This window comes from Tachyglossus aculeatus, chromosome 17, assembly GCF_015852505.1.
Source record: "Tachyglossus aculeatus isolate mTacAcu1 chromosome 17, mTacAcu1.pri, whole genome shotgun sequence".
Classification (NCBI taxonomy): Eukaryota; Metazoa; Chordata; class Mammalia; order Monotremata; family Tachyglossidae; genus Tachyglossus; species Tachyglossus aculeatus.
The window spans coordinates 48317933-48330600 of NC_052082.1; the positions used below are offsets into that span (position 1 = coordinate 48317933).

The 12668-nt window shown below is 46.8% G+C and overlaps 1 protein-coding gene across 1 annotated transcript in view; it reads left to right on the forward strand.

Annotated features, from left to right (window-relative positions):
- Nucleotides 1-2647: 2647 nt before the first annotated feature.
- Nucleotides 2648-12668, forward strand: part of NLK (nemo like kinase) — a 138489-nt gene continuing 128468 nt past the window's right edge. Inside the window, exon 1 of the mRNA XM_038759508.1 lies at nt 2648-3282. Within this exon, the coding sequence (XP_038615436.1) occupies nt 2828-3282 (455 nt within the window). The 5' untranslated portion in view covers nt 2648-2827. The remainder of the gene's footprint in view (nt 3283-12668) is intronic.

Consider the following 12668-nt stretch of genomic DNA (forward strand, 5'->3'; position numbering starts at 1 on the left):
AGTGCTCTGCACATAGGAAGCGCTCAATAAATACGATTGAATGAATAAATAAATGCTCCGCACACAGTAAGCGCTCAATAAATACGATTGAATGAATGTATTTTATTTGGTTTACATGTTTTGTTGTCTGTCTCCCCCTTCTAGACTGTGAGCCCGCTGTTGGGTAGGGACCGTCTCTAGATGTTGCCAACTTGGACTTCCCAAGCGCTTAGTACAGTGCTCTGTGCACAGGAAGCGCTCAATAAATATGATTAGATGAATGAATGAATGCTCTGCACACAGTAAGCGCTCAGTAAAAACGATTGAATGAATGTATTTTATTTGGTTTATATGTTTTGTTGTCTGTCTCCCCCTTCTAGACTGTGAGCCCGCTGTTGGGTAGGGACCGTCTCTAGATGTTGCCAACTTGGACTTCCCAAGCGCTTAGTACAGTGCTCTGCACAAAGTAAGCGCTCAATAAATACGATTGATTGATTAGTACAGTGCTGTGCACACAGTAAGTGCTCAATAAATACGATTGAATGAATGTATTTTATTTGGTTTACATGTTTTGTTGTCTGTCTCCCCCTTCTAGACTGTGAGCCCACTGTTGGGTAGGGCCCGTCTCTAGATGTTGCCAACTTGGACTTCCCAAGCGCTTAGTCCAGTGCTCTGCACATAGGAAGCGCTCAATAAATACGATTGGATGAATGAATAAATGCTCCGCACACAGTAAGCGCTCAATAAATACGATTGAATGAATGTATTTTATTTGGTTTATATGTTTTGTTGTCTGTCTCCCCCTTCTAGACTGTGAGCCCGCTGTTGGGTAGGGACCGTCTCTAGATGTTGCCAATTTGGACTTCCCAAGCGCTTAGTACAGTGCTCTGCACAAAGTAAGCGCTCAATAAATACGATTGATTGATTAGTACAGTGCTTTGCACACCAGAAGCACTCAACAAATACGATTGGATGAAGGAATGAATGCTCCGCACACAGTAAGCGCTCAATAAATACGACTGAATGAATGAATTATTATTCTTATTGCTAACAAATGCCATCATCATCATCATCATCACTCTTCTTTTGGCCCCCCCTGGAAGAGTCTGACATCCCAGTGACAGCGACTCCTATGGGAGAAGGCCGGGTTCCCATTGGGCCGCCCGGGTGTCAATCAAAGTCCCGGCCCCGCCTCCTCCGCCCGTCGCTTCACGGGATTGGCTGTCAATGGTCACGGTCCCTTGCGGGGATTGGTCCCTTCGGTCCCTCCTTCTCCTCCAGGTCTCGGCGTTGGGGTGATAACGCAGCTTCCTCCCCCCCCAAAAAGGGAGGGGGGACTGATGACGTCACGGCGATCCCTGCCTTCCTATTCGCCCCCCGCCCTGCCCGTTCGCCCCGGCCCGCGCTCCCCATTGGCTCCCCGCCCCCGCCGCGCCATTGGGGGAGCCGGCCGCCCGTCAGCGGGCTCCGCGCGCCGATTGGCCGCGGGGCGGGGGAGGCGGGCGCCGATTGGCCGGGGGCGGGGGAGGGGGCGGGGCCTGGGCGGTGGGTTGCGCGTGTCCGCCGCTGGCGCCGCTCTATCCGGCGGGGAGGGGAGGCTGAGGCGGCTGAGGAGAAGAAGAAGAAGGAGGAGGAGGAGGAGAAGAAGAAGAAGAAGAAGAAGAAGAAGAAGAAGAAGAAGAAAAAGGCGACAGGGCGGGGGCAGCCATCGACGAGGCCACCCACCCATCCCAAGCAACCTGCGTTGGGGGCAGAAGGCGCCCTGGTGCCCTCCTCCTCCATCCCTGGCAGCCCCAGGCCCTGCCCCCATCCCTCCATCCCTCCCTCCATCCCTCACTTCCCCCCCTCCTTATCTCCTTCCATCCCTCACTTTCTCCCCTTCCCCCCCCCCCTTATCCCTTTTTCCCTGTTCATCCCATCCAGGAAAAGTTTGTCCCCTTCCACCCCCCCCCACCCCCACCCTGTGGAGTCTAACCTGACTCCAGAGGAAGGGGAAATGTAGAAGACCCCTAAAGGTCGAGACCCGGGGGGGGTGGGAGGGGGGAAAAGGAGCCCCTTCTTTCCCGGTTTTCCAATCCAAGGGGGGGGAGGGGGTGGGATTTTTTTTCATTCATTCATTGTCAGTCGTATTTATTGAGCGCTTACTGTTCATTCAGACGTATTTATTGAGCGCTTAGTGTTCATTCGGTCGTATTTATTGAGCGCTTACTGTTCATTCGGTCGTATTTATTGAGCGCCTACTGTGTGCAGGGCACTGTACTAGGCGCTTGGGAAGTACAAGTTGACTGTGCAGGGCACTGTACTAGGCGCTTGGGAAGTACAAGTTGACTGTGTGCAGAGCACTGTACTAAGCGCTTGGGAAGTGCAAGCTGGTGCTCTTTTTTGGGAGGAGGAATCAGGGGTGGGGGGCAAGAAAAGGATGTGGGAATGGAAGGGGTAGATAGGCCTTACAGGGTTCCAGGGGTGGTCCTTTTGGTCGGGGGGGAGGGAGAGCCGGCCTTTATCCCCGCATTCACAGCCGGTGCCCCCCCCCCCCAAGTTAAGGATGGAGTTTTAGTACCCAGCTGGGGCAGAAATCCTGGGGGGAAAGGGGTCCTTTCCCCCCCACCCCCACCCCCCTTCCAACCCACCCTCTCACCCCCTCACACGCCAAGGAAACACCAAGATCCTTGTAAACCGCTCGGGTTGACCGATGAAGCCGTAAAGCCAGTCAAGCTCTCTGGTTTTTGTTGTTGTTGTCGTTGTCCTTTTTTTAAGGCGGAGTGGTTTCGTTTGATTCCAAATGGCCAAATGACAGCCCGACCCAGTTAGTTTTCCAATCAAAGGGCATTTTTTTCTTTCTTCTTGAATGTCTCTCTGCGGCCCAACGGCCAACGCAAAAATGATGGCGGCGTACAACGGCGGGACGTCTGCGGCAGCGGCGGGCCATCACCACCATCACCACCACCACCTCCCTCACCTCCCTCCTCCTCATCTCCACCACCACCACCACCCCCAGCACCATGTCCACCCGGGGTCAGCCGCGGCCGTCCACCCCGTACAGCAGCACACGTCCTCGGCCGCGGCGGCGGCAGCGGCGGCGGCGGCCGCGGCGATGTTGAACCCCGGACAGCAGCAGTCGTATTTCCCGTCCCCGGCCCCGGGTCAGGCTCCTGGGCCGGCTGCGGCCGCCCCAGCTCAGGTACAGGCTGCAGCAGCCGCTGCAGCTAAAGTTCACCATCATCAACACTCGCATCATCCGCAACAGCAACTGGATATCGAACCGGACAGACCCATTGGTTACGGAGCCTTCGGTGTCGTCTGGTGAGTAGGATGAGAAAAGCAGAGCCAGCGAGGGTGGTTTTTTTTTTAACCTCTCCCTCTGAGGCGTTGAGGTCGGTCAGAGGCGTCGACGCGCCGACCCGATGGGTGAGAGCTCTTGGAGACAGCCTTCGTCGGTCGGTCGTATTTATCGGGCGCGGAGCACCGTACTGAGCGCCTGGGAGAGTACGGAATAACAGAGTCGCGGTTGACGCGTTCCCTGCCCGTAGCAAGCTTGCGGTCTAGAGGCCCTGTGTAGCGCGTGTGTCCTTTGAGCGAGTCAGCCTCGGTTGGATGATGGTTGGATTTGATGTGTTGCGGCTCTAATGTCAACCCTAGGCCCAAGCACCAACCAAGTCCAATTTGGGATGGCTAGCTTTCGAAAGTCAAGTTCAACATGCGCTCTGGTGAACCCTACGGACATTTGTAAGGAATGGTTTGATTCCAGACGAACAACCGAAACCGAATGGGTGGTAGATTGAAGAGTGCATCCCGTACGGCCTCCTTCAGATCCCTTGAAGGTCTGGTCTCTGCCGGGTGAGATCCGGGTTGAGGATCCGTTGCTCAGTCACTGTGGCTTCCCCACCGGCTCCAAACTTGAAAAAGGGGTCTCGGGCCCCTTCCTCTTTACGGTTCTTTTGGTGGTTTCGTCTTTTCCCTGACCATCTTCCACCACTCTTGCTCATCCGCCCCTCGTTTCGTTGGGTTGACCCTTTTCTGGCGACGGTCGTTTTATAGCCACTACCATTTGGGCCAGTTTAATAGGCCGCCTTTAGCCCAAAAGAAAGAAAGCCGGCCCCACTTTCACAAACATCCGTAACCGGTTCACTTTAAACTAATAAATCTGCTGCAGTATTCCAGCCCCCCTTTGAGAAACCTATCATCTATTGCATTTGGCTTCTTTTGGTCATTACGTATCAAATGTTCACGCTCGTCTCCCGTCTCTCCAGATGAAGTTCTTAGAATGGAGGCGTGCGTGACCCATATTTGCCATAACATTTTTACATGTCATTCCAGGGTCACTGGAGTTGCCGTCCTTTAGAGTCCACCGAGTAAAGCCCTGTTTTTGAATCGTTCCAAATTGCTCCGCTCTGTTATGCCCCCCAGAAGGTGTAACAACAGCAGAGGCCTTTGGAAAGCAGCTTTTTGGCTTGTTTGGGCTTCTTAGGAAGATTAGTCAACAGTCTGAGATAGGGTGTCAGAATTTAACAGTGACAGGCAGTGTTTCAAACAAAACAAATGGAGTGTGCTGGGAGAGATTATTTAAAGAAGTTAGGCGTTTCTATGTGTGGATGTGGATTGATGAGGTTTTCAATACTGCCCCAAAGTAAATTTCTACTAATGTGGACTTTTCTGCACCCCTAAAAGATGACTAGGAAAAACCCACACCCGGATATGCGCTGAATAACCACGCAGAGGACTTCATTCCAGTTCTAAATTTGGGCCTGATTTTAAGTATGCTCTTTGCATTGTCTGTGGGCAGTGTGATTTCATTCAAACTTAATTTAGGCTGCTAAGCAGTATCTGATCCCAGCATCTTTAAAACCCTGTCACCTGATGTACAGACTGCCATACCGTGTCTGGATTTTCCGGATTGTGTTGTCTGTCTTGTTTTCTGTCATTGTATGAAGAGCCAGGATATCAGAAGGGCGATGGTTTGCATCGTTACTGGAAATATAGCTATCGTGTTTGACCTAGGCAACATTGATAAGGCAGAGATGACCTCTGAGGGGGAGTGAAGGAAAATATTCCTGTGGGCATAGAGACAGGAGGTCTTGCTGCCAATTTGATTTAGGCTACGATTGGAATCCCGCTTAAATGTTTCACTAACACCAGACAGACGTTCTTTAATTGAAATTGCGCATTGTTGATTGTCATGGGCAAACCCCCCACAAAAGGGAAGAAAATGGCCTGAAATTCGTTTTAAAGATCCTGTACTAGCCTATTTCTCTTTCTTTTCCGCCGACGAGTCCTGTGATCTTCGCTCAGTTATCAACCGTCAGGCAAAGCAACCCTGACACTGAGGTGTAAGGCTGTGAAAAGTTCCACACATTTTATCGTAGGAAGCAAATGGATTTAACATTATCGATGATCTGGTGTCTAGATAGGTCTGGATCAGTTTGGGCTTAACCGAAGCCATCGGAAGACTATGCAGAATTTCACTTGGAGAGATTTTAAAGGTGAGGACAGTGTGATTTTTGTGGACAAGTACGGCGTTTCTAACGAGGCGTAGGACTAGAAAGCCATTTCTGTTCCTTGGCTTTCCCCTAGCACATACCCAAATGCTCTAATTGATGGCTCCGAAAAGCAGACATGTATTTTTGAAGGCTAGTGTATCATTCCTTCATTTAGAAAAGGAGAGAGATTTTTAGAAGTCGTGCTTGCACTTTACCATTCAGATTTATCACTGAATAATGTAGTCTACTAACCTTGATTTATCTTGCTGAATTTAACTAGTGGAATAACTTATCAGTATCGGACTGCTTTGTAAAGGTACCGAATTCCCCATTTGCTTGCTGGTGAAGATGTTGATTTGACAGTTCAATTAAGGTTTCATTAACAGCCGCCAGCTGTATTTTATCGCTAAGCGTTTCGAGCTTATTGCGTGGAGAGACTTGCGGGGCAGCCTGTAGCGAGTTAAGCGTGCTCTGGTGGAATACTGACCAAGAGCCGTCTGAGCGTCGTCGTGTTCAACGTTTTTCACTTGTAGCACACCGAGACCTTCGCTGTTACTTTGCTGGGCAGTTACCTCCTTAGATCTTTGTTAATGTTTGATTCCCAGACAGATGCTAACCAGCCAGAAAGCCTGGCAGCCAACTAAAAACCTCCATCAGTCAGTTTCTCCAGAGAATGACAAAAAAACCAGCCACTCTCATCGGTCAGGGTTCTTATGGTTTAACCCCTAGCAATACAAGAACCCTCTTTTCCCCCATGATTTATAGTTTCAGGCCAGCTGTTACCCCACCAGGCGCTGGATCTCATGAGCTCACCACTGTGGAGGTTCGGAGGAAGTCGAAGCGAGCTTTTTTAAAGGGCCTGGGGATTGTCATTGGCAACTTTAACCAGGGCCCGAAGTTAATGTATGTAAATAGAGTCAGATGCCTCCCTCTTAGTCTTTAGCTGAGAAGATGAGGTGATTTGAATGACTTGATCAAGGTCGACCAGACATTCTGGAACATGGAGAGTTGCAACTCCATATTTCAAGGAAGAAAGATCCAGGGTTATAATACAGGGCTTCAAATCTTCTACTTTTTCCTCTTTCCCTTATTGCCCTTAGCAAGTCACTTTTGTCACCATTTTTGATTGACGTCATGGTCCCGGAGCAGGTGTCAGATAAAGAACCTAATGGACCTCCAAATGTAGTAAGGCGTTGGGAGATAGATTGTCAAAAGGTGTCATAAAAACTTAAGAATGGGAATTTTACTAGTGGAAAGGTGAGGGTCTGTATCCTATACAACTTTCCCTTCAGTTGTGCAACACTGGAAGAAGGAAGGGAATTTAGTTTGCCTAGTAATGGCCAAGACGTTTGGAGACTCTACTGCATTTATGAGGTGAAATATTAACGACCGACCCCTCTCCATTCTTCCTCCCCAATTTTTCTGTAAAGGAAATGTAGTACAGGTGCTTTGCAAGTGAACAATTTAGAGATTTGCATTGTTTCGGAAAGCGTTTATGCTGCCATTTTTTTGTAAGCAACTTTCGGAGTGACATGATCAAAATAAGGACATTCTTGCCCGGTTTCAGAGTTCATTGTTAATGCTTCTTTTGTAAGAGTGCAGACATGCGAAGCCCCAAAAAGAAGTTTAGGAAAGAATGGATGCTTGGCCAATAATCAGTGATTTGTGTTACCCCTTGAGAAGTTGAACTTGTACAGTTTTATGTGGAAATGCTTATCCAGTCAGCTCACCTGAAAAAGCAAGGAACATATGTCTGTTCTCAATTGTTCCCTCATTTCTCCTTGTTAAACCTGACTCATCGAAGAAAGCAGAACCAGTGTTATCAAACAGTGATATTTAGTGAGTGCATACTGTGGGCAGAGCACTGTACTAAGCGTTTGGGAGAATAGCGTGGCTCAGTAGAAAGAGCCTGAGCTTTGGTGTCAGAGGTCATGGGTTCAAATTCCGGCTCTGCCAATTGTCAGCTGTGTGACTTTGGACAAGTCACTTAACTTCTCTGTGCCTCAGTTACCTCATCTGTAAAACGGGGATTGACTGTGAGCCCCACGTGGGGCAACCTGATCACCTTGTAACCTCCCCCGCACTTCGAACAGTGCTTTGCACACAGTAAGCGCTTAATAAATGCCATCATTATTATTATTATTATTGCAATACAACAAACAGCATTGGTAGGCGTGTTCTCTGCCCACAAGTAAAGTGGGCAGAGAGTCAGAGTCAGAAGAGTCAGAAGATCATGGGTTCTAATTCTGACTCCACCACTTGTCTACTGGGTGACCTTGGGCAAGTCACTTCACTTTTCTGTGCCTCAATTAAGTGACTTGCCCAAGGTCACACAGCAGACAAGTGGCAGAGCTGGGTTTAGAACCCAGATCCTCTAAAAACCAAAAGCATCCTGTGAACCCCCCAATCAAATACATGAGCAGCGTGGCTCAGTGGAAAGAGCCCGGGCTTGGGAGTCAGAGGTCATGGGTTCTAATCCTGGCTCCACCATTTATAATCAGTGATTTCTGCATAAAATCAAGAGGTTCCATAAAAATATTGTTATAGTCCTCACCAAAGTTTACCTTCCCACAGGTAATAATGTAAAGTGTATTGTCTTTCCAAATCTAAAACTGTATCCAAAACAATATGAACATAATAATAGTAGTAATAATTGTATTTATTAAACGCTTACTCTATGCCAGGCACTGTTCTGAATGTTGGGGTGGATACAAGGTAATCGAGTTGGACACTGCCCTGTCCCACGTAGGGCTCACGGTCTTAATCCCCATTCTCCAGATAAGGGAACTGAGGCCCAGAGAAGTTAAGTGACTTGCCCATGGTCACTCAGCAGACAAGTGGTGGAGCCAGGATTAGAACCCAGGTCCTTCTGGCTCCCAGGCCTGGGATCTATCTAGTAGGCAGCGTTGAATATAGCTACGTGATTAAGTAGCAGTGTGAATATGTGCCAACGATAAAAATTTTTGAATTTGATGTTCCCATAGTCCTTAGAAGTGTTTAATTTTCAAAGCGCTATCTTTCACATCTTATTCAGCAGACACCTTGTGCTCATCATCAACTAGAGGTGTCATTATCTGTGCTGAAGAGAGCTGCCATTATTTTTCCTGAATTAAAATGGGCTTCTATTTATGTTGTCTATCTAAAAGTTTTAAGAGATTGGACCGTTTCAAGCAGAATTTCTAGCAGACCTGTTTCATTTGAAGGGGAGCCTTAGAGGCAGGAATGGAACGCCGTGAAGAACCGAGGGTGGACGGACCAGGAAATGTACAGTGGGCTGGGAAAGTGTAGATCCTTGCTGAGAATTTTAACTAGAGAAACTTGCTTTCCAGACAACCTGCAGGTTAGCCGTAATGAAGCAAAAAAGGGAAGAAAATGCTGGCAGTTAATTAGAAAAGAAAAGTAACAGAATGACTGAGGTGGCTAATGGTCTGGAGCCTGCTTCTTGGAGGTTGGAACTGTACAGTCTGTAACGGAAAGTCCCCGAAAACGTGTGCTTTTTGCTTCTGACAAGATGATCTGAGTATGCTGTAAAGACACAAAATTGAGACCGGTTTCACCTGGCGTGTTTGTTTCCCATTCAAACACCAAACCAGAGAATAGAATTGGAAAATTCCTTCCTACCTTCTGCCCACAAGTAGTGTACAGTCGAGAGGTTCCATAAAAATATAGTTATAGTCCTCACCAAAGTTTAGCTTCCCACAGGTAATAATGTAAAGCATATTATTGTCTTTCCAAATCTAAAACTGTATCCAAAACAATAGAAACATAATAATGTATACCTTACCTGTGTGAGGAAGGTAGAACTTCCTACCTTGAGGAAGTCCTATTACATTTTTTGTTTCATTTTGTTCTTTCTCTAAATTAATAGTAATAATAGTAATAATAATGATGGCATTTATTAAGCGTTTACTATGTGCAAAGCACTGTTCTAACCGCTGGGGAGGTTACAGGGTGATCAGGTTGTCCCACGGGGGGCTCACAGTCTTCATCCCCATTTTCCAGATGAGGTAACTGAGGCCCAGAGAGGTGAAGTGACCTGCCCAAAGTCACACAGCTGACAATTGGCAGAGGTGGGATTTGAACCCATGACCTCTGACTCCAAAGCCCGGGCTCTTCCCACTGAGCCACGCTGCTTTGTGGAAAAGTTGACCACCTCATGTGACAAGAGGCGGCGTCCTAATGGGCTGCTGGAATTTTTCTTTAAATCTGGCACTTTGCAGCCCAGAATTTTGTCTGTCTTTGGGTGTCGGTGGTATTCAGGAGAATTGGATTGCCAGTTAAACTGCTGCTATAGGTTAGGGAGCTTGAATTAGATTTGTTACAAGTGCCAGTGCTCCATGATGCCATTATTAAAGGATGCTTCCATACAGCATGTAACCTTAATACCCTAATCTGATTGTGTGTAAGGGAAATGTTACCACCAATTGTCAGGCCCTGAGAATTTTCCATTTTGTAGTCTGAACCGAGAGAAAGCATTGGGTGGGGCCCTCTCAAATTATAGGATTATGTTAAAGATTTATTTGTGATGATTCCCTGAGCATCTATTCTACTCCAGTGAGCTCTTTGTTGTCTGGGCCATCTAGGGCAGATGAGCAATGATTTCCTAACTAAACTAGAATGTCAGTTTGATCGTATTGTTATTGCTTGGGGGGGAACTCTGAGGGCGCCTGAAGGGAAAGATGCAGTGCACTGAGCATGTGACAAGTCCCTATAGAATGAATACTGACCTCTTCCCACGAGATACCCAGCCCTGGCCCCAGGTCCTTAAAACCCTGGCTTTGGGGGCTGGGGGACATATTAAAAAAAAAAAGATAAAAAAAAAAGTCCTGGGAGGAAATGATTTGTAGTTGAACTGAGAGGCTGCAGTGACCTTCAGTGTTGTTCAGTGTTCTTTACCTATGCTTAATTTAGCATCTGGACTGAGATTGATTTGATTAACTGAACTGAACCCTTATTCCGCCAGACTTGAACATTTTGAAAGCTCATTACCATTTTGGAATCTGAAGTCCGGACCCATGCTGTCATTTTTCTGTGTTTCCTCCAAAACAACGTTTGGCCCCGATCATTGCTTTTGGAACGACAGAGGTCCCTCCTACATCTCAATGTCATCCGTGATCACAATACCCGACACAGTTTGCGCTAGGGTGGAACCTCCATTTCTTTGAGACGGTGGAAGAAGAGTGAAGGAATAATTGAAGCTCTTGTGTCAGCTGCTTGTTAACATTCACAAGTCATGGTGGCATCTGGGTACAATTACGGTTTATTGACATGGACCATGGAAGAACCTAAAAGTCTCTCTGCTTCTCTTCAGAAGTACAAATATCAAGGAATAGTGTGCAGTGGGATTTAAAGGAAGACGTTAGGATAAAGCTACACAGTCTCCCTGTTGAGTTGTTATTTATTTTTAAACCATGGGATCTGAAATTCCATGTGCAGCTCATTTAAGTGACTGACTGATTCTCAAAATCCACTTGGTGCCGAGGAGGAGAGTAGGACAAATAAGGTATTCAACGTTTGTTTCTGATTTGACAGATTCATTATGCAGGTGTTTTAACAAGTGAGTTTCCCCTCAAGGAGAAGCTGCATTTTAGTTTGCGTGAAACACTGTTGAAAACCCAGCCCGTCTTTGTCGTAACGAATAATCACGGTAGACTTTTGCTGTTTAGAAAACCACGAGTAGAAAGTTTTGATTCAGACGTCAGTTTGACTTATTTCAGGGGCAAGGGGACTTTGGCAGTTGCTTCTTCAAGGCAGGCTTGATTGGGAGCGCTCTGAATAGAAATCATCCATCTACCCTGACGGAATTGGACATTTTGCCTGTCCCTTTGTGGACTCCTTTAGGCAGCGATGGGAGAAACTGGAGGCTGATTCTTGCCCGTGTTTGCTTTTCTTGCCTACCCTGGATCAGATCAGATATCCCCAATTGATTTATTTTCTCTTTTTGTCACTGTTGTGGTTTTGTTATCGAGATGAAATTTCCAGTCACGTTTCCTTCCCAAGATGATTAACAGTGATTGTTGTCAGCCCGAAAGTTCCTTAGAAGGGACTGGACAACACGGGCACTTCGTTTTTCCCCTACCGTGACCTAAAATCCTTCGTCCGGCCCAAAAGGCGGAGATGACGTCTCCTTGGAGAACTAGATGTCGTTGTTTCTTTTGGTGGCATTCAAGGCACAAAAATTGCCTGTCTCCTTTTCTGTGCTTAGACATGGGAAGAAAATCATCTTTTCAATTTCCGTATGTAGGTGATTACTCTTCCCTTCCAATTTTCCTAATGTGCCACAGCACAGAATTGCAGATGTGCAAATGAGGGAATTCGTCTAAGCCTGTAGGCTTTACTTCACTATATTTTTTCTGTTCATGAATGAAAACAAAAAAAGGTGCAATTATTGATTTATAAAAAAAATTTTTTTTCAAAATTATCCCCCAGAAGGAGAAGCAGAATGCCTTTCCCTGGTACCCTGCCAACCTGTTGAAAGTTGTTCCTACAATATTAGTTTTGAGAACTTATCAAGTAAATGTTAGAAAATTGGATTATCAAAGTTAACACCTAATCATCTTCTACTTGTGTGATGATGGGAAAGCTGGATTTTGAATTACCAAATGAAAGTATTGTGAACTTTCAGCCGGACTCTGGTCATTTTCCTGTTTGTGTCCCATCCAGTCTATTTCTGCATGGTATATTAGGCAATTAGCAGATATTTTCACAGTATTGGAATTTATTGTTTTCAAAAACAAATTTGGGTATACTACCAATAAATTGTTATCATTACAATAAATTCAGGATGAACAAAAGTCCTTTGGATTTCAAGAACTGTTGTTGGGTACGTTAGTAGGAGATAGGGCAGGGAATCGCCTGACAAAGCTACTTTCTTGAGGCAATATTATACTTGTGTTTTTAACTGTTCAAGCTTTAAAAATAACAATCACTGATGATGACGAGCGTGGTCAGGACCGGTGCAGTTGGAGGGAGCTGGGATAGACTCCCTTTGGACTGGCGGCCGCAGTGGGAGCGTGGGCAGAGAGTGTGGGGCCCGGGAGGGATGAGAGGTCGCCCCCGGCCCTGTGAGCCCTTTTGTTGGGTAGGGATCATCTCTATATGTTGCCGAATTGTGCTTCCCAAGCGCTTAGTACAGTGCTCTGCACACAGTAAGCACTCAATAAATACGATTGAATGAATGAATAGCGGACGATCCTCAGTCAATCACGGAGA